General features: G+C 42.6%; 1 protein-coding gene across 2 annotated transcripts in view; it reads left to right on the top strand.

Moving 5' to 3' along the window:
• The first annotated feature begins 16,771 nt into the window (after positions 1–16,771).
• Dars (aspartyl-tRNA synthetase) overlaps positions 16,772–22,615 on the top strand; it is a 53,710-nt gene continuing 47,866 nt past the window's right edge. The window contains exons 1-4 of one of the 2 annotated variants that reach the window (NM_145507.2): positions 16,772–17,036; positions 18,777–18,834; positions 20,436–20,528; positions 21,794–22,070. In NM_145507.2, the coding sequence (NP_663482.2) occupies positions 16,971–17,036; positions 18,777–18,834; positions 20,436–20,528; positions 21,794–21,840 (264 nt within the window). In that variant the 5' untranslated portion in view covers positions 16,772–16,970 and the 3' untranslated portion in view covers positions 21,841–22,070. Of the gene's footprint in view, positions 17,037–18,776; positions 18,835–20,435; positions 20,529–21,793; positions 22,071–22,615 lie in introns of those variants that run through there. The other variant, NM_177445.5, reaches the window with a different exon arrangement.

Genomic DNA, 22,615 nt, shown 5'->3' with positions numbered 1-22,615 from the left:
CTAATAATGACCAGCAAGAGCCAGACAGCACACGAGTCTTCGTATTGTGTCATTCCCAGCCTGCCTCTTTAATGTGCAGTTCTTTTAAGAAATGTAAATGCTTTATATTTTACATTTAATTTATGGATGTGTATATGTGGGGGGGGGGGGAGGTTGTTGTAAGGCCTCTGAAGAATTTCCAGACATTGCTGCAGCTGGAAAATTACATAGAAAATTACAAAATGAGATCAATCCCAGTGCGGCCAGATGAATTATGGCTTACCTTAAATTCTCCAGCGCCTCACACTGTAGTGTCCATCTTGCTTTGGGATAATTATTTTCTCTAACCCAATTTTTCTGGGAATTATTATTAATGGTTTTGAATATGACTTAGACCAGAAAGAACTACTTTCTATGCTCTGGACAGTAGCCTTGTGTAGGGTATGTATAAGTATGTTATATTAAGGTGTGCCCTTGGAAATAAAGTAGAAACAGATAATGTTTAAAAGGAGAAAGCAGGAAAAGATCTGGCTAGATATTAGGATGCTGGGAAGAAACCATAAGAAATAGTACCCAGATTTGGGAGCTAGAAGATAAAGGAATGGTTATCCCAAGTGGCCAGGAAGGCAAGTGGAAGGGGAATGACCAGGAGACAATAACAAAAACAAGCTTGGGACTAGGAAATGATTTTATGGTGAAGTAGCAGCCGTCCAATATTCTCAGACATTCTGACATCCAGTTTACTTCTGTTTGGGAAAGTACCCCCCCCCATTCTTATTTTATGAGACTATAACTTTTTACAATTCATTTTACTATTCTTCATTTATTGAGTTGTTTCTACCCAGTGTGTTTACAACTTACATAAAATACTAAAGACAATCAAATACACAGAAACAAGGCTGAACGGCAAAACTTGTCTAGTGAAAATATTCCTGGGATCTAGCGACAGCTGCGTAGTAAAACAGTTGCCTCAGGAAGAGGGTGGGAGGAAGACAGAGGATGAAGTGCCTCGATGAGAAACTGCTTTAAAAGAAGGCAGAGTCCAACAGGCCAACAGAGAATGAGAATAAGCCATCTGAGTGAGAAGCTAGCAATCCCAACAAGAGAAGGCTAACAGAGAGCTGCAGGTGTGAAGGCTCAATGGCAGAGCTTGCCTGGCAAGCACCACAGCCAGGGCTTGACCTTAAGCATCACGAGATGCAGCAAAATGCAAAGAGAAAAGAGGTGATGTTCTCATGGGAACAGGATATAAAACTGATGACAATAGGCCTTCCGAGAGGATGGAGAGCCTTTTAACAATGTGAGCTATGCATTATTTGCATAAACTCTAAAGAACTTGGCACCATCTACATTTTCCGAATCACAATCACAACCAGGAAATAATAAGGAAAAAAGTAGGGGGTGGGGGGCTGGAGAGATGGCTCAGTGGTTAAGAGCATTGGCTGTTTTTGCAGAGGATCCAGGTTCAATTCCCAGCAACCACATGACAGCTTTCAACTATCTCTAACTCCAGTTTCAGGGAATCCAGACATATGTACAAGCAAGATAGGGGTTAGAGGTTAGTGCATGTTACCTACTATAACAATATTTCACAGTGTAGAGAATAACCATGCATAAATCTCTGCTCTAAATTCTACCTGGATGGATTTATCATAGCAACCTAAAATGTAGAGAGAAGCCAAGGACACACCTCAATAGTAGAGCCCTTGCCTAGAATTCACAAAAGAAGAGATAAGGGTTATACACTTTTTTACAAATGAAGAAATTTAAACCCAAGTTTAAATTTATTCAAGTTTATAAAGCTACCTTCAAATACACAGTAGTTCATGGTAGATAAGGTATGAATGTAGGACAGTCTAGTGTTTACAGAATTAACAACCATGCCAGCTCTCTGCAAACTTATGTGTGCCTAAGAATCATGTGCAGAATCTTTAAAAGAAATTGCTGGTTTTAACCCTTGAGCTTCTGACTGAAATGAGACTAAGGATTTACATTTATAACAAGTTCTCAAGTGTACTATTTATTAAAGCTTCTATAACTAAGTTTTGTAATCTAGATGATTTAGCAACAGAAAAATGTGTTGTTGTTGTTGTTTTTTAACCATTTTCAAAAGCAAAAGTCTAAGATCAAGTTGCTAACATGGTTAGTTTTTTCAGAGGCCTTTTTCATTGTCTGGAAGATGGCTACCTCCATGTGGTCCCTCTCCATATACTCCACTGAATATCTGTGACCACCATCGCTAGCAGAGCAATGACCTACCAGCGGCAAGAAGATAGATAGTCCAGTTCAACACAACTCAGTAGCCAATGTTCATTCAAACTTTGGGAGTCTGATCTCAAGTAGTTTATTTAGGCATATTTAAGCACAGGACAATTGGATGAATATTTTCCTGGTAATAAAAAGCTCAATGCCATGTGTACAATAAGGCTTAAGACATCACTACATCAAAACTCTTTGTAAAGTACGTGTGACATCTTCCATATAAAGATGGGTTCTATAGGTTGACTAAATATGATACTTTCCATAAACATAGGTTCTACAAATTGACAAGCTCGAGATAAGGGTCTAGGAGAGGATCCTGTGTGGTCTCAGCCACACAGATAGCACAAAGGTCCCAGGCTATAACAATGTCTGATCCCAGCCTTCTGGGAGGGAAACAGGTTGTATATACCTCCCTTTGAAGGAACAACCCTGTGTGTTTTACATTCCTCGTTCTATCTGTGAGCACAAGAACCTCTGTACCCCTCATATTTTCCCCCCTTTTTAATTTTTTTAAAGAGAAACTTGTGGCTATAATAGGATCCACGACTGAATGCATCACTGCATGGCTGGTCTAATACAGACAAGCAAAACAAGCCATAAGAATAGTTAATAGAGAAACAAGGAAAGGGGAAAGCTGTCTTAACCATGACGACATTCAAGGGTCACTTGAGATATTTTGTTTATTCTTATAATTTGACCATCGAGAATATGAGAAAAATCTGACACATGACAAGAAATAGCTCTATTTTATAAAATCATGGTTTTCAATTTATTCATCTCTTGATTAATTCCTGCTAATATATTCTGTAACTTACTAATTGTCTTAGTCAAGGTTTCTATTCCTGTGCAGACATCATGATCAAGAAGCAAGTTGGGGAGGAAAGGGTTTATTCAGCTTACACTTCCATACTGCTGATCATCACCAAAGAAAGTCAGGACTGGAACTCAAGTAGGTCAGGAAGCAGGAGCTGATGCAGAGGCCATGGAGGGATGTCACTTACTGGCTTGTTTCCCCTGCCTTGCTCAGCTTGCTTTGTTATAGAACCCAAGACTACCAGCCCAGAGATGGTACCACCAACAAGGGGCCCTCCCTCCTTGATCCACTAATTGAGAAAATGTCTTACAGCTGGATCTCATGGAGGCATTTCCTCAACTGAAGATTCTTTTCTGTGATAACTCCAGCTTGTGTCAAAAACCAGCCAGTACAATTGACCCCTTGTCAACTTGACACACAAACACATCACTATTAAGCCTCAACCCTTACTTTCTTATTCTTCCCCAAGATCTAAATAGCTTTAAAAGTCCCACAGTCTTCACAAATTCTTAAAATGTCAATCCCTTTAAAATATCGAATCTCTTTTAAAATCCAAAGTTCTTTTTTATAATTAAAAGTCTCTTAACTACAAAACTAAATACTTCCTTCAAGAGGGAAAAATATAAGAACACAATCAAAAGCAAAAGCAAACCCCAACTGTCCAATGTCTGGGATCCACTCACGATCTTCTTCTGGATTCTTCCAAGGGCTTGGGTCACTTCTCCAGCTCTGCCCTTTGTAGCACACACCTTGTCCTCTAGGCTCCAGATGCCTGTACTCCACTGCTGCTGCTGTTCTTGGTGGTCATTCATGGTACTGGCATCTCCAAAACACTGCTGTCTTCTGCTGTAACTAGGCTTCACCAATAGCCTCTCATGGGCTCTCTTCATGGTGCCACGCCTCAACTCCTTTGCATGACCCCTTCAAGTCCTGGGTCATCAACTACAACTGAGGCTGCACCTTCACCAGTGGGCTTCCATGGCCTCTCACAGTGCTGAGCCTCAGCTGCTCTTCATGACCCCCTCATGACTTCAAAACCAGTACCACCTGGGTGACTTTTACACATTACCCAGCCCAGCCACAGTACAAGGTACAACCTTGGCTATCTCTGGAACACAGTCTCTATGCTCCCACAAAACACTTCCCAGAAGATGTCACCTCAATGATGCTGGTCTCTTCTTAATCACCACTAATTTCTTAGCTCCAGCTAACCAGCATCAATAGTCCCAGTAATTCAAAGTTTTTGCTTTAGTAGTTCTGGTATCTTGTTAATCACAGCTGATTCTTCAGCCCCAGATAACCAAAACCACAGAATCTTCACAATCAAAATAGCAATGGCCCTGATAAGAGTCTTTAATCTTCCCTCTGAAATTTCACAAGCCAGGCCTCCATCTTCTGCACCGTTCTCAACATTATCTTCCAAGCTCCTACAGAACATCCCACAGAGCTCTTAACATCCCAATGGCTCTTCTAGCTCAAAGTTCCAAAGTCCTTCCCAAAACATGGTCAGATTGTCACAGGAATACCTCACTTCTGGTACCAATTTGTCTTAGGATTTCTATTCCTGAACAAACATCATGACCAAAAAGCAAGTTGGGGAGGAAAGGGTTTATTCAGCTTATACTTCCACATTGCTGTTTATCACCAAAGGAAGTCAGGACTGGAACTTAAGCAGGTCAGGAAGCAGGAGCTGATGCAGAGGCCATGGAGGGATGTTATTTACTGGCTTGCTTCCCCTGGCTTGCTCAGCTTGCTCTCTTATAGAACCCAAGACTACCAGCCCTGAGATGGTCCCACCCACAAGGGGCCTTTCCCCCTTGATCACTAATTGAGAAAATGCCTTACAGTTGGATCTCATGGAGGCATTTCCTCAACTGAAGCTCTTTTTTTCTGTGATAACTCCAGCTTGGGTCATGTTGACACAAAACCAGCCAGTACACTAATCAATACAGGCCATTTTTGAAACCTCTTTTTGTATTCCAGTAATCATTCTTGGGATTGTTAATAATAGTAATGATAATCACCACCATCATCATCATCTAAAAGCAATGCTTAGCGTGCTTTCCTATTAGAGCTATGTCCCTTAGCACACTGTCTCCTGTTAGGGGTGTGCCTTCTATTCTCCCTGATAAAAAGCATTTGGATTCTGCACTGACAAACTGAGAATTAATATAGTCTATATTAATATAGACTATAGTCAATAAAGATAACAGCATCATTTTGGGGGCAGTAGAATTGTCTCCTTGTAGTCTCCCCAAGGTCTTGGCTTGTCGAGTTAAAGCCTTGCTGTCTCCCCAGGTTATCAGCTTCCTTTCCATCTAGAGATGGGTCCTTTTGATGGGTTTGTCATATCCACTTTTGGACATTTTATCAGTGGTCTCTGGGATGTTGCCCTGGTCAGATGCATCATAGTGGGAACCGTATGAGATTTTGTTCATTTCCTGGAAAGACATAAGCATAACCTCACCCTGATGTTAGAAGAACATCGGGAATTTTCTACTGATTAGTTTCTAGATCTTTCCATTTAACATATACTTTAGACTGTGTCTCCATTAGGGCAAAAACCCTTGTGGCAGCAGAAGAATCATTACCCTTTAACGTGAAAAAATTTAAAGTTAGCACAGCTAAACGTCACATACTGTGTAAGAGACTTAGGTGGGTGTTTATAACCCCTTTTATTTATTTATTTCTTAAATATTTATTTATTCATTATATGTAAGTACATTCTAGCTGTCTTCAGACACCCTAGAAGAGGGCATCAGATCCCATTATAGATAGTTGTGAGCCACCATGTGGCTGCTGGGAATTGAACTCAGGACCTCTGGAAGAGGAGTCAGTGCTCTTAACCGCTGAGCCATCTCTCCAGCCCCTTATTTTTAAGATTTACCATTTAATTATTATTCCACAATAGCCTGATCCTGTAGGTTATAAGGGATTCCAGAATAGTCCCATAATTAGTATTCCATAAATTGAAGAATTCTTCAGAGCAATTTCTAGTATAAGCAGGACCATCATCAGTTTTTAGTTGAAGTAGGAGTCCTAGGGAGGAAATGGATAAAATCAATGATTAATGGCATCCAGGGTATCTCACCCCCGTGAGCAGAAGCAACAACCATATTCCAAAAGTATCGACCATTATATGAACTTTAGGTGCTCATACTCTGAGATATGAGTAATATCTGTTTACCAAAGGACATTAGATTTTAACACTTTAGGATTAATTCCACTGGCAGATGGCAGTGGGAGAAAGAGGCCAAGAAGGGCAGGCCTTAATGATCAGCCAAGCTTCCTCACAAGGTGAAGAGAATTGCACCTGTGAAGATTTTGCATTTTGATGAAAAAGTCTGTGAAAGTTTTGTGTGGCCTAAAAAATGAAGCATTAGGGCACAGCAGTGGCCAGCACATTGGCTTAAACATTGGTAGATGTTTACAGACCTGGAAAATTAAAATAAGCATGAATATGAGTTATAAAAATAAGCTAAGTTCATTGTCATATAGACGTCTGAAGGAGATAAGTAGTTGTGAAAAAGATTAGTAATGGGGTTGGTTTTAGGTCTTGCAGTTTCTAAAAGAGAAACAGTTTGAGCACAATGTGCAGAGTCAGATGAAACATTCAATGGCTGAAAACATGTAATTAAAGCTAATTAATTACAGTGAGTTCAGACTGCCGAGCTGTACAATAAGGGGTGGGTAGAATCTTTTTCACAGAGGATGTGGAATTTCTATATAAAATACAAGCACCCTTGAAGAGGGTGGTAGTTTGAATGAAAAATGGCCCCCATAGACTCGTAGGGAGTGGCATTATTGGAGGTGTGGCCTTGTTGGAGGAGGTCTGACCTTCTTGAAGGAAGTGTGTCACTGGGGGTGGGCTTTGAGGGTTCAGATGGTCAAGTCAGGCCCAGTGTCACTCTCTCTTCCTGCTGCCTGCCAATCCAGATGTAGAACTCTTGGCTCCTTCTCCAGCACCATGTGTGCCACCATGCTTCCTACCACCAGGATGACAATGGACCAAACCTCTGAACTGTAAGCCAGACACAACTATATGTTTTCCTTTATAAGAATTTCTTCACAGCAATAAAACCCTAAGATAAAGAGTTACCTCAAAGCATTAAACAGAATGTCTATAGGATTTTTTAGATATAATTTTAGGTAATGTCCATGGGGTATTTTAAAAAATTCTTAAAGGGAATCTTTGGGATAATATGATCTATATACCCCAAGTAACATGCTAATGCTATCAGCCAATTATTATCAGAGTGGAACAAATAATCAACCTGTATTTTATTTAGTGGCACAGTGATTTCTGTAGGCTCTTTACTAGTAAGCTGTTTTAAAAGATGTGTACTTCCCACCATTATCAAGTCTATAATGTCTTGTAAATAAGGAGTTACAGATCATTGCAGAGAATTGTGGCATGCATACATTTCTATAGTACCATTCCCTTGTTGATATATGGTTCCATAGATGATAAGGAGAAAAAAGAATAAGTAATTGATAAGGAAGTAAGGGATTAATCCTGTGAGCTACCACTTTAGCAGCAGCTCTATTTAATAGACCAGTAACTCAATCTGCTTCAGACGTTGAATTTCTTATAGAGTTTAACCAAGAGTCTCAGGAAAACAACTTTAAGAGGGAGCCAAATCCTTAGTAGCGAAAGGCAGAGGAGAACTTACCCACCTGATACAACCTCAAATGTTTTGTGAGGAATTCCCACAGTACTCCTAGTCTAATTCCCTCCTGCTATATGGACATTGGATTTAGGCTCACACCAATGACCTTATTCTAGTTAGTTATCTCGTTTAAGATCCTGTCTCCTGCCGGGCGTGGTGGTGCACGCCTTTAATCCCAGCACTCGGGAGGCAGAGGCAGGCGGATTTCTGAGTTCGAGGCCAGGCTGGTCTACAAAGTGAGCTCCAGGACAGCCAGGGCTATACAGAGAAACTCTGTCTCGAAAAACCAAAAAAAAAAAAAAAAAAAAAAAAAAAGATCCTGTCTCCTAGTGTAGTCACATTCTGGGTTAGGATTTCAAAATATGAATGCTTAGGGGTAAGGGGCACCATACAATTCAGCCCATAACTCCAGTTAATCCTGGCACTGATGTTGGAAAATTGAGAACAAGTCACATTCCAGAACCAGGTGCACTGCCTTGCAGCCTGCCTACAGTAACTCAGCACGGGCTGCCAAAGGCTATACACTTCCACTGTCACTACGGGTGGCGTGTTCTCCCTCTGCTCATGTGCTATGCCCCTTTATAAAGCCTGTGCCTTCACAGTTTGTTCTCTTTTTCCTCCATCCTTGCTCAGAGGCAGCCTTTGTATACCTTCCCCCCAATCAATCTCTCCCTTGAGGTCTGTTGCATGGTGTAACTTTGTGGCACTCTTTAGACCCGATCTGCCATGGTACTCTTCTAAGAAACCCTAACATTGGTGCAGAGACTTGGTATAATATCCTGGTACCTGAGCATTCCCCTTAAGGGGTTTAAGCTGTACTAGGACCCTATCTCCAGCCCCTTGCAACAGATCACCTTCTGGCTCACCAATCACTGGGAACCCCATCCAACATTGGCAGTTGATAAGTGTTCCTTCCAGTTGGCATAAACACTTCCCTGGATTGGAGAGAGTGACCTGTTAAGCATTGGTCATCTCTCTAGTATTCTTGAAGGCAGAGGAACTCCAGCCATGGTCTCTAAGGCTATGGTTGACCTGCATCAATGATCCCACTCTGATCCTTTCCCTGGGGTGAAGCTTTATTTTCCAGTTTGGTTTTGGCCTTTTGAAATGCCTTTTGGAGAACCTCTTACCTCTCCATCTAACGCCTTACAGGCCTCTAAACCTAACTGCCTTTGCACTTGAATCTGATCTCAGTACCCCTCAGATAATCAATCAAAATGGCCAGCCAGCAGCACCCTAGATCCCCACATTATTAGAGACCTCTACAACTATTGCTAGTGATTAGAGAAATGGAGATTCCCTATGTTCAAGCATTCTCTTATCTTCGCTCTAAGCCTTCCCTCTGTTCTTCCTGTTCCCTGACTCAGCTCCTTCTTGCTATGAAGTCTGAACAAGAGGAGTCTTCCACTACTCTTGATCCTGCTAATGAGCACTCCCCTTACAGGCCTCAACCTACAGTCGTTCTTCTCCTCCCATATCCTTCAGTCTCTTCCTCTCCCTCTCCAGCAAGAGGAGATTTTATCATTCCTAGGAAGAGCTGGTTTCTTATGTTCCTAGATTTCCTCCTTTGCCCTCCCTGTCCTCTCCCTATATGGGGGATCCCTTGGCCCCTCACATAAACCCCTTCTAATACCCATTATCAAGCCCTTTCCGAAGCTCTAACAGCTCTTCCTTCAGGTTCCAGCCCTACATCTCCCAGACTTAACCTGTCTTTTCTCCCATGATGTTAATAGAGAGAAAAGGACGTGCTCTTGGGGGTCCAGGCCACCAACTAGGATCTTCTTTGTACCTGCAGCATACTTGTCAAAGAAATTAGACCTGACCACCAAGGATGGGCACCTGCAGCTGAGCTCCTCATACATGAATAAGAAAAACCTCTAATTTTTGGGTTACCCACCACTATCTTCTTCTCCCACAACCTGTCCCACATCTTAACATATAAAGGCTTATAAATTCTATCTCCCTCCTGGGCTCGCTCATGCCCTCTCTTTCCTTCTCCCCCTCGCCCATCCCCCTCTCTCTGTGACACTAGTTAAAAAGTGACACTTACTTTCCAATCATGCCCACCCCTCAACATCTCAAATCTTCTTACCCTAACACAGATCACTCCCAATCTCTTTCTTTCACTGAAACCTTAAAGGAACAACAGCGACAACCCTCACACTGAGGGCACACTGCCTCAGGCCATCTATAGCTGGTACACAGATGTCAACTCCTTTTTACACAAGGGGTCCAAAAAGCAGGCCATGCCATGGAGTCAGATACTGAGGTGGTTGAAGCACGCCCCTGCCTGCCCACACCACTAATCAACAGGCTGAACTAATAGCTCTCACCCATGCCTTCCAAGTGGCACAAGGACAGTCCCTTAACATCTCCACTGACTCCAAATATTCCTTTCAAATCCTCCTGTCTCATGTTGCCATCTGGAAAGATAGCATACTACTTACAACAAAAGGAGGATCAATAACCAAGCCAGACCAAATAATGGCCATCGTAAAAGCCTCCCATCCCCCCAAGGCTATAGGAATTGTCCAGCACTAATTCCACCAGACTGACAATTTTGTCATCTCTACAGGAAAATAATAGCCAATGCAGTGGCTACAGCTGCAGCCCTTGGAGGCCCAGGCCTATCCCACCCACCACAAGATATCCTTAAATGACAACCCATATCCCCACTCTCACCCCTGACACTCAACAAATTCTATCAGCAGCTCTTTCATCCAAAGAGCCACACCTTGTCTCAGTTTGTTAAGACCCATCCGCAGTGGACGCCTTGGGACTTACATTTTTTTTCTTTTTTCTTCTTTTTGAGTTAATTTTTTAAATTATTTATTCTAATATTTTTCAGTTATTGAATATTTTCCTTATTTACATTTCAAATGTTATCCCCTCTCCAGGTCTCCTCTCCAGAAACCCCCTATACCAGATCCCCTTCCCCCTGCCTCTATGAGGGTGCTCCTCCACCCACCCACCTTCTCTCGCCCTCTTGTCCTGGCATCCCCCTACACTGGGGCATTGAACCCCCTCAGGCCCAAGGGCCACTCCTCCCTTGATATCCAACAAGGCCATCCTCTGCCACATATGTGGTCAGAGCCCTGGGTCCCTCCATGTGTACTCTTTGGTTGGTGGTCCAGTCCCTGGGGGCTCCAGGGGAATCTGGCCAGATTGATTTCTATTTTTTTAAAGATTTATTTATCTATTTTATGTATGTGAGTTCACTGTAGCTGTATAGATATGGTTGTTGGGAATTGGATTTTTAGGACCTCTGCTTGCTTCTGTCTGTCCCACTCACTCGAGTCAACTCTGCTCACTCAGTCACTGCTTGCTCCAGCCCAAAGATGTATTTATTATTACACATAAGTACATGGTAGCTGACTTCAGCTGCACCAGAAGAGGGCGTTCTCATTACGGTGGTTGTGAGCCACCATGTGGTTGCTGGGATTTGAACTCAGGATCTTGGTAAGAGCAGTCAGTGCTCTTACCCTCTAGCCAGCCCCAGATTTACATTTCTTAAGAGCTAATACTACTTCTTGTAAAATCTGTTAGATGTCAGACCCCAACTCCAGCTATCTCTCTCTCTCTCTCACACACACACACACACACACACACACACACACACACACACACACACTTTTCCTATTCATCAGGCCAGAGACTCTCTCCCTGGAACTGATGGCAACTTGACTAAACTCCAAATATGCCACACTCAAATGTGTTACAAACTTCCTGGTCTTGGTGAACACCTTCTCAGGGTAGGTGGAGGCATTCCCCACCACCAACAAAAGGGCTCAGTCAGTCTCTGACCTCCTCCTACCCCAGGAGACCATTCCCAGCTTTGGAATCCCCATCTGCCTCTAGTTAGACAATGGTCCTGAATTCACCTCCCAGGTCTCCCAAACCCTATGCAAAGCCCTCAAACATCCATTGGCACTTCCATATTCCATACCACCCCCAGTCCTCAGGAAAGAGAGAATGAACTAGCTCCTTTAAAACCACCCTTGTCAGCTGGGTGTGGTGATGCACACAGCCTTTAATCCCAGCACTCGGGAGGCAGAGGCAGGAGGATTTCTGAGTTCAAGGCCAGCTTGGTCTACAAAGTGAGTTCCAGGACAGCCAGGGCTATACAGAGAAACCCTGTCTCAAAAAAACAAAACAAAACAAAACAAAGCCACCCTTGTCAAACTCTCACAAGAACTTTACCTTAATTGGGTAAAGCCCTTCTCAGGCTACAGGCTCCCCCCAAGTGACCTCTTTCCATCTCTCCTTATGAGCTCATGTATGAACAACCAGTTCTGACCCCCTGTCGTTCACCCAAACAACTCACTTTTCCCTGATCACCAACTCACCTCCTTACTCTGTCATCTCCTCTCTCTCCTATGGAACGTTACTGACCACTACCTACCCTGACCATATGCCAACTCCTGTTTGTCCCCAGTCACCATTGCAGATCAGGTCCTTATCTCCCCTCCAAACCAAGGTCTCTCCCCCTCTCCCCCTAAATTGCAGAGCCCTTTAAGGTAATTCTTGTAACCCCCACAGCTGCTAAGCTTGAGGGTCTCCCTCTTTGAGTCCCCTATCCCACCTCCAGCCCTTTACTCCTCTGCCTCAAGATAATTTCAACCCCAACAGGACCCTGCTCCCTTAAGTGTCAGGAGACCCCGAGATCAGCCACCTTATTCCTGCTTCCAGGAGAATGAGGCTTCACCCTGGCAGCCAAGCTCTACTCTACTAAACTGGATATAGAGTTTTCTTCCTCTCCCTCCTGTCCACTTCTGTCAGGGTAACTCTTACATATACAGATAAGAGACCCTCACTTCTACAAATCAGTCCTTCCAAATAGGCTTGGGAACTATTCCACAGCCGGCTGTCAGAAGCCAGGTAAAATTCCCATCAACCCTATGTTCACTCCTCCTCCTTCATTTCATGACCAGACGGAATGTTATTGTAAAGAGTAGCCAGATGTACATGGAGGCTGCCCTTACTAGTCTTGCCAATACTATGTGCTACATGTGCACCTAGCCCCAATTCCTACCTCTGTCTACAAAATGGGGCTGTTCATCTCTATCTTAGGGATCTGTGTGAGAAACAGGTTTGTTACCAGTAAGTTCTACTGTTTCTTCAGCCCCCACCCCCACCCCACCCCACCCCCAGCACCCAGGGAGCACAGTTAAAATTCAGAGAAAATACCAGTCACTCAGCCCTTGGAGCTAGGAGAAATAATGGAGGTGAGTCAACATCCCTCCACGGTTGTAACCTCTTTAACATCCCTTCTCCTAAATAATACAAACCTGTCATTTTGACTCCTCCTCAGATTCTGACCTCCACAGACCTACCAACTCCTCATTGTCACCCAACCTGGCCACTTTGGGGATTGCTGGCTATGAGTTCCTCCTAGGACTAGCTCACAACTGCTTACTTACAGCCTCTCCCGTAACGTCATCAAACAATCTTACGTCACCATTCACCAACTGCCCTGAGTCCAGTGTCGTCACAACTCCTTACCTTTTTCATATCACTCTCTTTGGCATGGCAAACAACTATGAGGCATCCAGGACACATTTTGTAGGGGCATTAAATTTCTTAGACTGCAATAAAACTCTAACCCTTGCCACCCCATCTCAGTCCCAGTATCCCAGTGCTTTGATTCTTCATAGTACTCAAGTCTCCCGTCACCTACCTGCCAGTTGGTTAGGAGTTTGCATGCTAGTATTTCTCTTCCCCAAGTTGCGGATGACACAAGAAGAAAAGCCTGTACTGATTCTGGTTGTGGACTCAATAGCTGCCCTACATAATAAAAGGCCAGTTCAAATCCTGCCCCTTCTGGCCATCACAGGAATTATGTGGACCAGCAGGACTGACCACCTCCCTGGCAAGGTTCTTCAGTCATGTTCCCAGTGCATTCAGATCCTCCAACATATGGAGGATCTGAAACCCTACTCACCCTTCAAGGACAAATTGACTCTTGGCAGCAGTGGTCCTCCAACATGGACAAGAACTAGATCTTTTGACAACTGAAAAGGTGGCCTTTGCCTCTTCTCCAAGAGGGACGATGCTTCTATGTCAGCCAATCCAGTACAATACAAAACAAAAATCCACCAGCTCCAAACAGACCTCCAAAAAGGTAAGGAAAAACTCAATGCCTCCAGTCCCTGGGCCTCTGAGGGCCCCGTATGGAAGTGAATACTTCCCTTCATGACCCTCTCCCTTCTCCATTTCCTGTTTTTACTAACTTTATCAGTCTCTTCTCTACCTTTCTCCGACGACAAATTAAAAAACTCTCCAATCAAACATTTAATCAGTTCTTACAGGACCACCAACCCCTAGCCACGGGGCCAGAGACTTATGACTGCTGAATATGTCCTGCTGGTGAGGATCAACAGTGCTCCAAAGATGTCGCCATCCCCAGACAGCAGGAAGCAATCTAAGGAACACGGCGCCCCCATTTCTACCTCACCTGTCACCCCTTCCTATTCCTCACCTTTTATAATAAATAAGAGAGAGGAATATAAGAAAACTAAGAACCATCCTCATTCCAGAACCAGGTCTTCCCTACCCAGCCTGCCTTCAGTAACTCAAGAGACAGCAGCCACGTCATCTCACCAGTCACCAAATGCAGCCCATTTCCAATCATCGTAGGTGGCGTATTCTCCCTGTGCACATTTACTGTATCCCTTTATAAAGCCTGTGTCTTCACAACTTGTTCTCTTTCTCCTCCATCCTTGCTCAAAGGCTGTCTTTGTATACCCTCCCCCAAGCCCCACTAAATCTCTTGAGTGAGGTCTGTTGCATGTGTGACTTTATGGCATTCCTTGGCCCCAATCTGCCAAGATGCTCTTCTGCTGAGAAACCCCAACTACTGACACTTGGGAGACCTCAGGAGTATAGCGTGTGTCCATTGATGTAGCTAGCAAATGCTTTTCTTCTGTTAGGTGAGAAAGCAAGAGCACATATTGTTAGAAATAAGTTCAGGAACACAGAGAAAGACATGACCAGTCCAACCGAAGTATCTGGACAAGGCAAACTTGACTCTTGATCAAAGGGTATCCTCTGAAGAGCAAACATCCCAACACAGGAAGTACATTTGGTTTTTATTTTACCTCAGCTGTGTCTTTTCCCCATTGGCTGGGGTCCGACCTCACAGTCTTATTCAGTTGGCTAGTCTGCAAAGAACTGGTGCACAGGAAATGGAAGAAGCAGGAAGGGGTCACTGCTCCAAGGAGAAAAGGGTCACTGTTCCAGGCCATTGAATTCCTAGTCTAGAGCATGGAGCCTTTGTGTAAACAAAGGTTTTACTGGGTAGGGAACTAAAGCATTTTCATAAGTCTTGTAAGGAAAGGGAGATAAACAGATTTGAATTCCTGGTTTTAAACACAAGTTTTACAGTATTCGATAGAAAAAGTCATAGTTGATATTTCTTACACATATTTACATCGTTACTCCAAAGTTATGACCTAAATAAGAATATTCTATCAAAGCAAAGGAGCACAGTAAGACATATGCAGGAAAACAACAAGAAACAAACAAACAAAAGGAGTCTTGTGGACACACTGAAATATGACAATTCCACCCTACCAAATGACAATAGAATTTATATGTTGCCTTCTGTCGATCAGGGCATACATTAGTACTAAGGCTAAGAGAATAAATACTTCTTTTAGAAATGGAGCCAATTCAGATGCTTTCTGCATTGGAATCCCTTGACTATAATGGAATGTGCTATTGACCATAAGTATTCACTATCATTCCCTAAGGAATGAATACATTCTTCTGTTTTGAGCAAACAGTAGCAGATTAAGATGTGTCTCTTCTCGGCAGTCAGCCTGCGTCAAGTAGAAAGATCAGCTCAGGATCCTGGCCAGAACCATCAGTAATCATTTTATTGCCAATGGTTTATATAACGCTTAGCACAAAGCACATATTTATAACCACTGATGAGTTAATTGAACCATATTTTCCCCCACCTATAACTACATAGTAAACTACACTTCTGGAGCCACCATATCTATCTTACCTGGATTCCAGATCTAAGTAAAATCTTACCTGGATTCCAGATCTAAGTAAAGTTATTCCCAGAGAGCTTTCATTTGAGGGGATAAGGTAGGGTTGGGGAGGAGGGTCCAATTGTATCCTGTTAACAAGTATTGACCATGACATTTTATGTCAAGATAAGACACTACAGACAGCTAAAATGTGACAAAGACGGCTAAAGCTTGTGTCCAGCACCGGAAGTAGTATGTAATCAAGTCTTCAAATTTCATCCCAACAAACTTTTCCTTCTTGGTTGTTGTTTTAAGATAGAGTCTCACTACGCAAACAAGGCTGGCCTCTGCTTCCTGAGTGCTGTTAACTGCAGGCCCGAATTACCAAAGCCCACATTCAATAAAAACGACAGCATTTTTCAAAAGTCTAATTTAGGGAAGATTCACCCATTAGACAACCAACACTATACTATGCATTGCCTTTCACAACACAACAAGTCAAGGAAAACCTGTAGGCTATTGCTTTTAAAACAGTACTCCATCCTGCCTTAGGAGCCTACCTGCCTACCTCTAACACAGCATCCTGCCTTCCCACACAGAGCAGGTTGCCCAGAGACCTCCTCTGACCCAAGAGACAGGCTTCCACAGGGCAGTGAAGGCATCAATTCCAAAAGCGGAGATCCCAGCTGGCAGGACGCGAGACAAGCTGTCTGCCAGGGAGGGTGAAACAATGATACTCACCCCACCCCCAACTCCCTGTCTCTAAATATACAAGTAAGCAAGCTCGTGGTGTTTCACACTCTTAATCCCAGCACTCAGGGAGCAGAGGCAGGAGGATCCTCGTGAGTTCCAGGCCAGACAGCATTACACAGACCCTGTCTTTAAAATAATTAGAATTAAATTTAAAAAGAGGGACTCTGGGAGCAAGGGGAAGACAATTAACTGGAATGAAGTTAGACCAAGAGGGTAGGTATGTCAAGAGGCTCTGCAGGGAAGATTCCTCGGAGCCTATCCTGCGAGACCACACCCACTTCTGGGCCACGCCCCATGACTCCCGTGGGCGGGGCAGAGGGAGGAGCTGGCGGCGGCGCGCGAGAGCTCGCTGTGGCTCTCGCGATATTTCCGAAGCCAAGGTTCCACGCGGAGACTGGGGGCTTAGAACCCGGGCTGGGAGGGCGAGACTGTGCGGGAGGGAGCCGCTTCTTAGCCTGTCCTACGGAAGCCTGCGAGGGAGGGTGGTATCCACTCCCCAAATCCAGTGTCCTGATGCCCAGCACCAACGCCAGCCGTAAGGGTCAGGAGAAGCCGCGGGAGATCGTGGACGCGGCGGAAGTGGGTTTCCTCCTTTCCCCCCGGGTCGGGGAGTGCGCTGAGGGAGGGAGTGGGGCGATCCGGGCGCCGCTTCCGTAGCTCCCGTCAGCGCTTTACTCGCAGGCCGCGGCGTGGGGTGTCGCGTCGCAGGCCAGTGCTCCCGAGGACCCCAGGGGCCGTGCCTGGGCTCGCGGCCTCAACTACTCGGGACTGTTAACTCTTGGGACCGTGGCCTGGAAGAACCGTGTTCCTGGGGGTGGGGGGACAGGCAAACGTGGGCGCTCGCGGAACCGGAAGTAGCTGCGGCGAGGTTCACTCGAGCCTTCCTAGGTTAGCACGTCCTGCACGGAACACACCAGCCCAGTCCCCGGACATTTCTGATAAAGCACCACTAATCGATACCCTCAGCCCTCATAATGTTCTGGCCAGTAAAGACAGCCCTTTGCAGCACGAGCTGCCAGTGTATTTAATGACTTTTCCTTGTGACAGCTGCCAACACGTGTTATCTTGGTTTCCTTTCTCAGTGACTCTGTGAGGTAGGGTAGTGCAATTCCCAGAGATAACCCTCAGTGATCCATAGCACTTTGCAGAAGTCAAGGTTTGAAATCCTCTAAGTTAGGTGTTTGTAGTAATACTTAAGTCTTAATCTTTTCCTGGCTCCTAATTTTTTGGTGGAGGAATTCAGCATTTGCTAACTACATCATAACTCAGAATAATAAGTTACTATTTAGTTCTGCTGAAATGTGAGTACTAAATAGAAACAATAACACTTTTTTTTCTTATTTTCACCCCCCTTTGGTTCAAATGCACCACCTATTTATGGCACATACCATTATGTGACAGTTCTCTCATATTGAAGAAACAATTTCAACAAGAGAATGTAGAAGAACAGAAACTGTTTCAGACATCTTTCAAAACTACCTTGTTAAAAAAAAATTTAAGGAAATTATTTTTGTGTGTTAGTGTGTCTAATTGTATAAATTATCAACACACCATTGTAAGTAGTATAGGTATAAGATACAGTATATGGTAGACATTATAATAGAGTTCTATAAATAAATGGAAGGAACTTAAGAACATTGTAGAGGTAAGGTAAGATAAAATGAAAGACTACGTAACTGTTTAATAAGTGTAGTTTATAGCCTGAACTTCAGCTCCTCTTCCTAACTTACTCCATGAAATTTGATAATATTGCCATTCTCAAACTATGTAACCTGTTATTAGTTGTAGAAATAGGAGGCAGGTGAATTTTCTGGTCGTGTTTTACAAAAGGAAAGTTGTAGTTAGCGTGTATCAAACAGCTCCGATTTCTAACAAGTGAACATCTGGTGCTCAGAAACCTTACCCAAAGCGTTGGTTCTCTTTGAACACCTCTTCCTGTGATAGGAAGTTAATAAAACTGTAGGACTTCATCTTACTCCCTTCACAGGGCAAATTTATATCTCTTCTTTGAAGTAGATTAATCTCCCTTGGAATAAGGTAGTTAAGAAGCATTCTATGCATGTGTAAGTTATACCTGGGAGTACTATTATGCATGATATATCTATGCACATATGTAAATATAATAAATATATAACCAGAAACTGGGTGCTTTTTTTCTTTGTAGTAAGCACATACATAAGTGAACAAATTTCCATATTTAAAATGGCTGAGTTTAAAAGTGTACTTTTGGAAATTAATACAAATTTATTTGTAGTTCTAGGTACTTGTATTTATGTATTTAAATTAAAAGTCATTTTACCAAAAAATTTTTTTCCCTAGGATTATGCTAAAGAGAGATATGGGATATCTTCTATGATACAATCACAAGAAAAGCCAGGTTAGTATTTTCCTTGTAATTCTAGAATACTTCATGAAGTTTAAAATAGGGTTGACTAAAGGTTTATGGATGTTAACACACTCTGTAAATATTATCAGCCTGTAGGTCTTAATCTGGAAAAGAATATGTTTGTTTGTTTGTTTGTTTGTTTGTTTGAGGCAGAGTCTTGTGAATTAGAATTACCCAGGCTGGTCTTGAACTCTGTGTGGCAGAGAGTGACTTTTAACTGCTGACTTCCCCTCTACCCCTCTGAGTGCTGATTTATAACTAGCATGTACCACCAATCCAATCAGTTCTAATTTTTAAATTTTTGGTTTGTTTGTTGAAACTGGATTTCTTTGTAGTCCTGGCTGTCCTGGAATTCACTTTGTAGACCAAGCTGGTCTCAAACTCAAAGATAGCTACCTGCCTCTCCTCCTGAGTGCTGGGATTAAAGGCAAGTGCCATCATTGCTCTACCAGATCTCTTTAAACCCTCAGGCTGCTCTGTCTTTTTTTATTTGGTTGGTTATCTTTTTTGTTTTTTCGAGACAGGGTTTCTCTGTGTAGCTCTGGCTGTCCTGGAACTCACTTTGTAGACCAGGCTGGCCTCGAATTCAGAAATCAACCTGCCTCTGCCTCCGGAGTTCTGGGATTAAAGTCGTGCGCCACCACGCCTGGCTGCTCTGTCTTTTCTCTCTCACAATATGTGTGTCCTGGATTTGCACGGTAGATGCAGCAGATGTCCTCTTGGTCTATAGTCTACTGGCAGCATTCTTCTTTGGTTTCCTTTGCTTTGGGCCTTGAGAACCATAGTGTTCTCCTGTAAACTGTATTTCGTTACAGTTGCATCTTCACCTTATGAGACTAACTTATGAGTATTTAGACAAAGTAGACCCCTGTGAAAGGGTCATCCACCCCAGAGAGGACTTGGCCTACAGGTTGAGAACCCGCTGTATTAGAGACTAGCTAATCTTTAGCACTTTCTTTATCACTTGGCTTTGCCTCCTTTAGGACATTTTCTCATTCTCTCCCATGAACTCCTGCTAGTGGGAAAGATGCTAACTACAGCCCTGGGCCTACACCATCTCAACCTGAGACAAGGAATTTCAAGAGCCTTCCTGGCATTTATATATTAGTATTAATCAATGCTTCCCTTGGTTATTCAGAGTTCCAAGGAATGAGATACTATGATTATTCAGGCCTGTCAGAGACCCTCGTAACTAGCCTATTTACATCAGGTGGCTGTTTTCACAGCATGTACACAAATCATCCTATTAGCTTTGGCCCGGGCAGTCGAGGTACACTGTATTTGGCTACTTAAAAGCATTGACATGTTGGACAAATTTGCAGTGTGAAATGTTTATGACTACAGGATAGACTAACTTAGAAGAAGGATAGTTAGGAGCATTTTGCTCTAGTCTAAGGCAAGTAGCTTGGTTTAAGGTGGTAGCAAATAGAAGATAGTAGAGTGTAGTTAGGACCTGCAGTTCATAAAGGAGGCATTGCATAGAGAGAAAACATCAAAGAGAACTATTAAAGTGATAGCAAGGCTTTAAGCTGGATATCAGACAATTATCACTGTAAATCTGAATTTTAAAATTGCTTTATTGTGTATTACAGATAGAGTTTTGGTTCGAGTTAAGGACCTGACAGTTCAAAAAGCTGATGATGTTGTTTGGGTCCGTGCAAGAGTTCATACAAGCAGAGCAAAAGGTAAGATTGGCTTAATGGTTATAGCTCTTTGGATGTGTATACATTTTTTTTTAATCTTAATGTGTATAAGTGTTTTGCCTGTTGTATGTCTTTGTGTGGGTATGTATATGTATAGGCTCAGGTGCTTGCAGAGTCCAAAAGAGGGCTTTGGATCTCCTGGGGTTGAAGGTAAAGTCATTTGTGAGCTGCCTAACAGAATTTGGGTTTTAAAGGGAATGGAACATGGGTCCTGAGTCAAAGCAGTATATACTCCTAACTTCTAGTCAGTCTGTGTATCCCCACACTGTATATTTATAGATGTAATTATTTAGGTAAGAGAATATTAAAAGAAACATTAAGGTTGTTTAAATCTCAATTTTTATGGAAGAATGGCATTGGCCTACTCTTCAGCATTTTCTAAGAATTTAATGACATTTATATTTATTATAACTTCATTTGTATCTTCCTGCTTTTCAAATTTAATCATACCTATACATATGTGAAGAAGGCAGAACAGACATTCCTAATTCACTTTTTAAAACTTATTTATTTATTTATTTAATGTATATGAGTACACTGTAGCTGTGCTGATGGTTGTGAGCCACCATGTGGTTGCTGGGAATTGAACTCAGGACCTTCAGAAGAGCAGTCGGTGTTCTTAACTGCTGAGCCATCTCTCCAGCCCCCCTAATTCACTTTCTAAAGAAAGATAAAGTTGCTTGCCCAGTCTCATCATAATTGGTAGACTATGAACAGAACTCAAAAAGCTAAGACATCCCTAAAAAAACAAACTTTTTAAAAAGATTTATTTATTTATGTGTATGATTGCTCTATTTCCTTCTATGTATGCCTGTATTACAGAATAGGGTATCAGATCCTAGTATAGATGGTTGTGGGAATTGAACTCAGGACTTCTGGAAGAGCAGTCAGTGCTCTTAACCACTGAGCCATCTCTTCAGCCCCAAGCTAAGTTATCTTAGTCTCTTCAGAAGAATTTTTTTAAATGTGTTTCATATTACAACATTTCTTAAACTTTATTTTAAAGCATTTTATTACAGATTAATATATGTATATAATTTTTAAAATCCTGCCATTCTATATTCATGCTTCCCAATACCATTAATTATTATTTAGAGTTGTCTATTCTAATATCAAAATCTTAAGTAAATGAATACTGTTGTTGGGCTTTGAAAAGTGTACTGATAGTTTTAAATTGATGACAGTTTGAACCAACCATTTGTTCTCTCTCTCTCTCTCTCTCTCTCTCTCTCTCTTTCTCACTCTAGACTGGGAACCTACCGACCGTTTGTTCTTTCTCTTTTTTAACTATTAAAGATTTACTTTATTGCATGTATTTGTGTGGGTATATGCACATGAGCACTGGATCAAAGGTGTGAGTCATTGTGTTGAGCTCAAGCACTTTTTTGTTGTTTTATTTGTTTGTTTTTGGAGGCAGGGTCTTTCTGTGCAGTTATGGTAGCCTGAAACCCTATGTAGATCAGGATGGCCTTGAACTCACAGAAATCAACCTGCTGTTGCTAGGATTAAAGATGTGTACCACTATGCTTGGCTCTTTTTCTTCATTTTCTTTTAAGATTGATGTATTGAGCCGTGGTGCATGCCTTTAATCCCAGCACTCAAGAGGCAGAGGCAGGCGGATTTCTGAGTTCAAGGCCAGCCTGGTCTACAAAGTGAGTTCCAGGCCAGGACAGCCAGGGATATACAGAAAAACCCTGTCTCGAAAAACCAAAAAAAAAAAAAAAAAAAAAAAAAAAAAAAAAAAAAGATTGCTTTATTGAGCTGCCTGACGTGGGTGCTAGAAACTGAACTCTATTCTTCTGAAAGAACAAGTGCTCTTAGCCTGCTGAGCCATCTGTCCAGCTCCATACTTTATTCAGATAATGGGATGATAGAAAGCTGGACCATGACTTCCTTCAGACCTACTCCCCTCCCCTCTTTAAAAAAAAAATCTTGTCATGTGTCTTAGGTTTTGTTTTCTTTTGTTTGCTTGTTTGCCTATTTGTTTGTTTTGGGTTTTTTGGTGGAGGAAGTTTTTTTGTTTGGGGTTTTTTTTTTTTTTGGTTTTTCGAGACAGGGTTTCTCTGTGT

Source organism: Mus musculus, chromosome 1 (assembly GCF_000001635.26).
Source record: "Mus musculus strain C57BL/6J chromosome 1, GRCm38.p6 C57BL/6J".
Lineage (NCBI taxonomy): Eukaryota > Metazoa > Chordata > Mammalia > Rodentia > Muridae > Mus > Mus musculus.
Note: the sequence above shows the minus strand (reverse complement) of the source record. Positions and strands in the feature narration are given on the sequence as shown.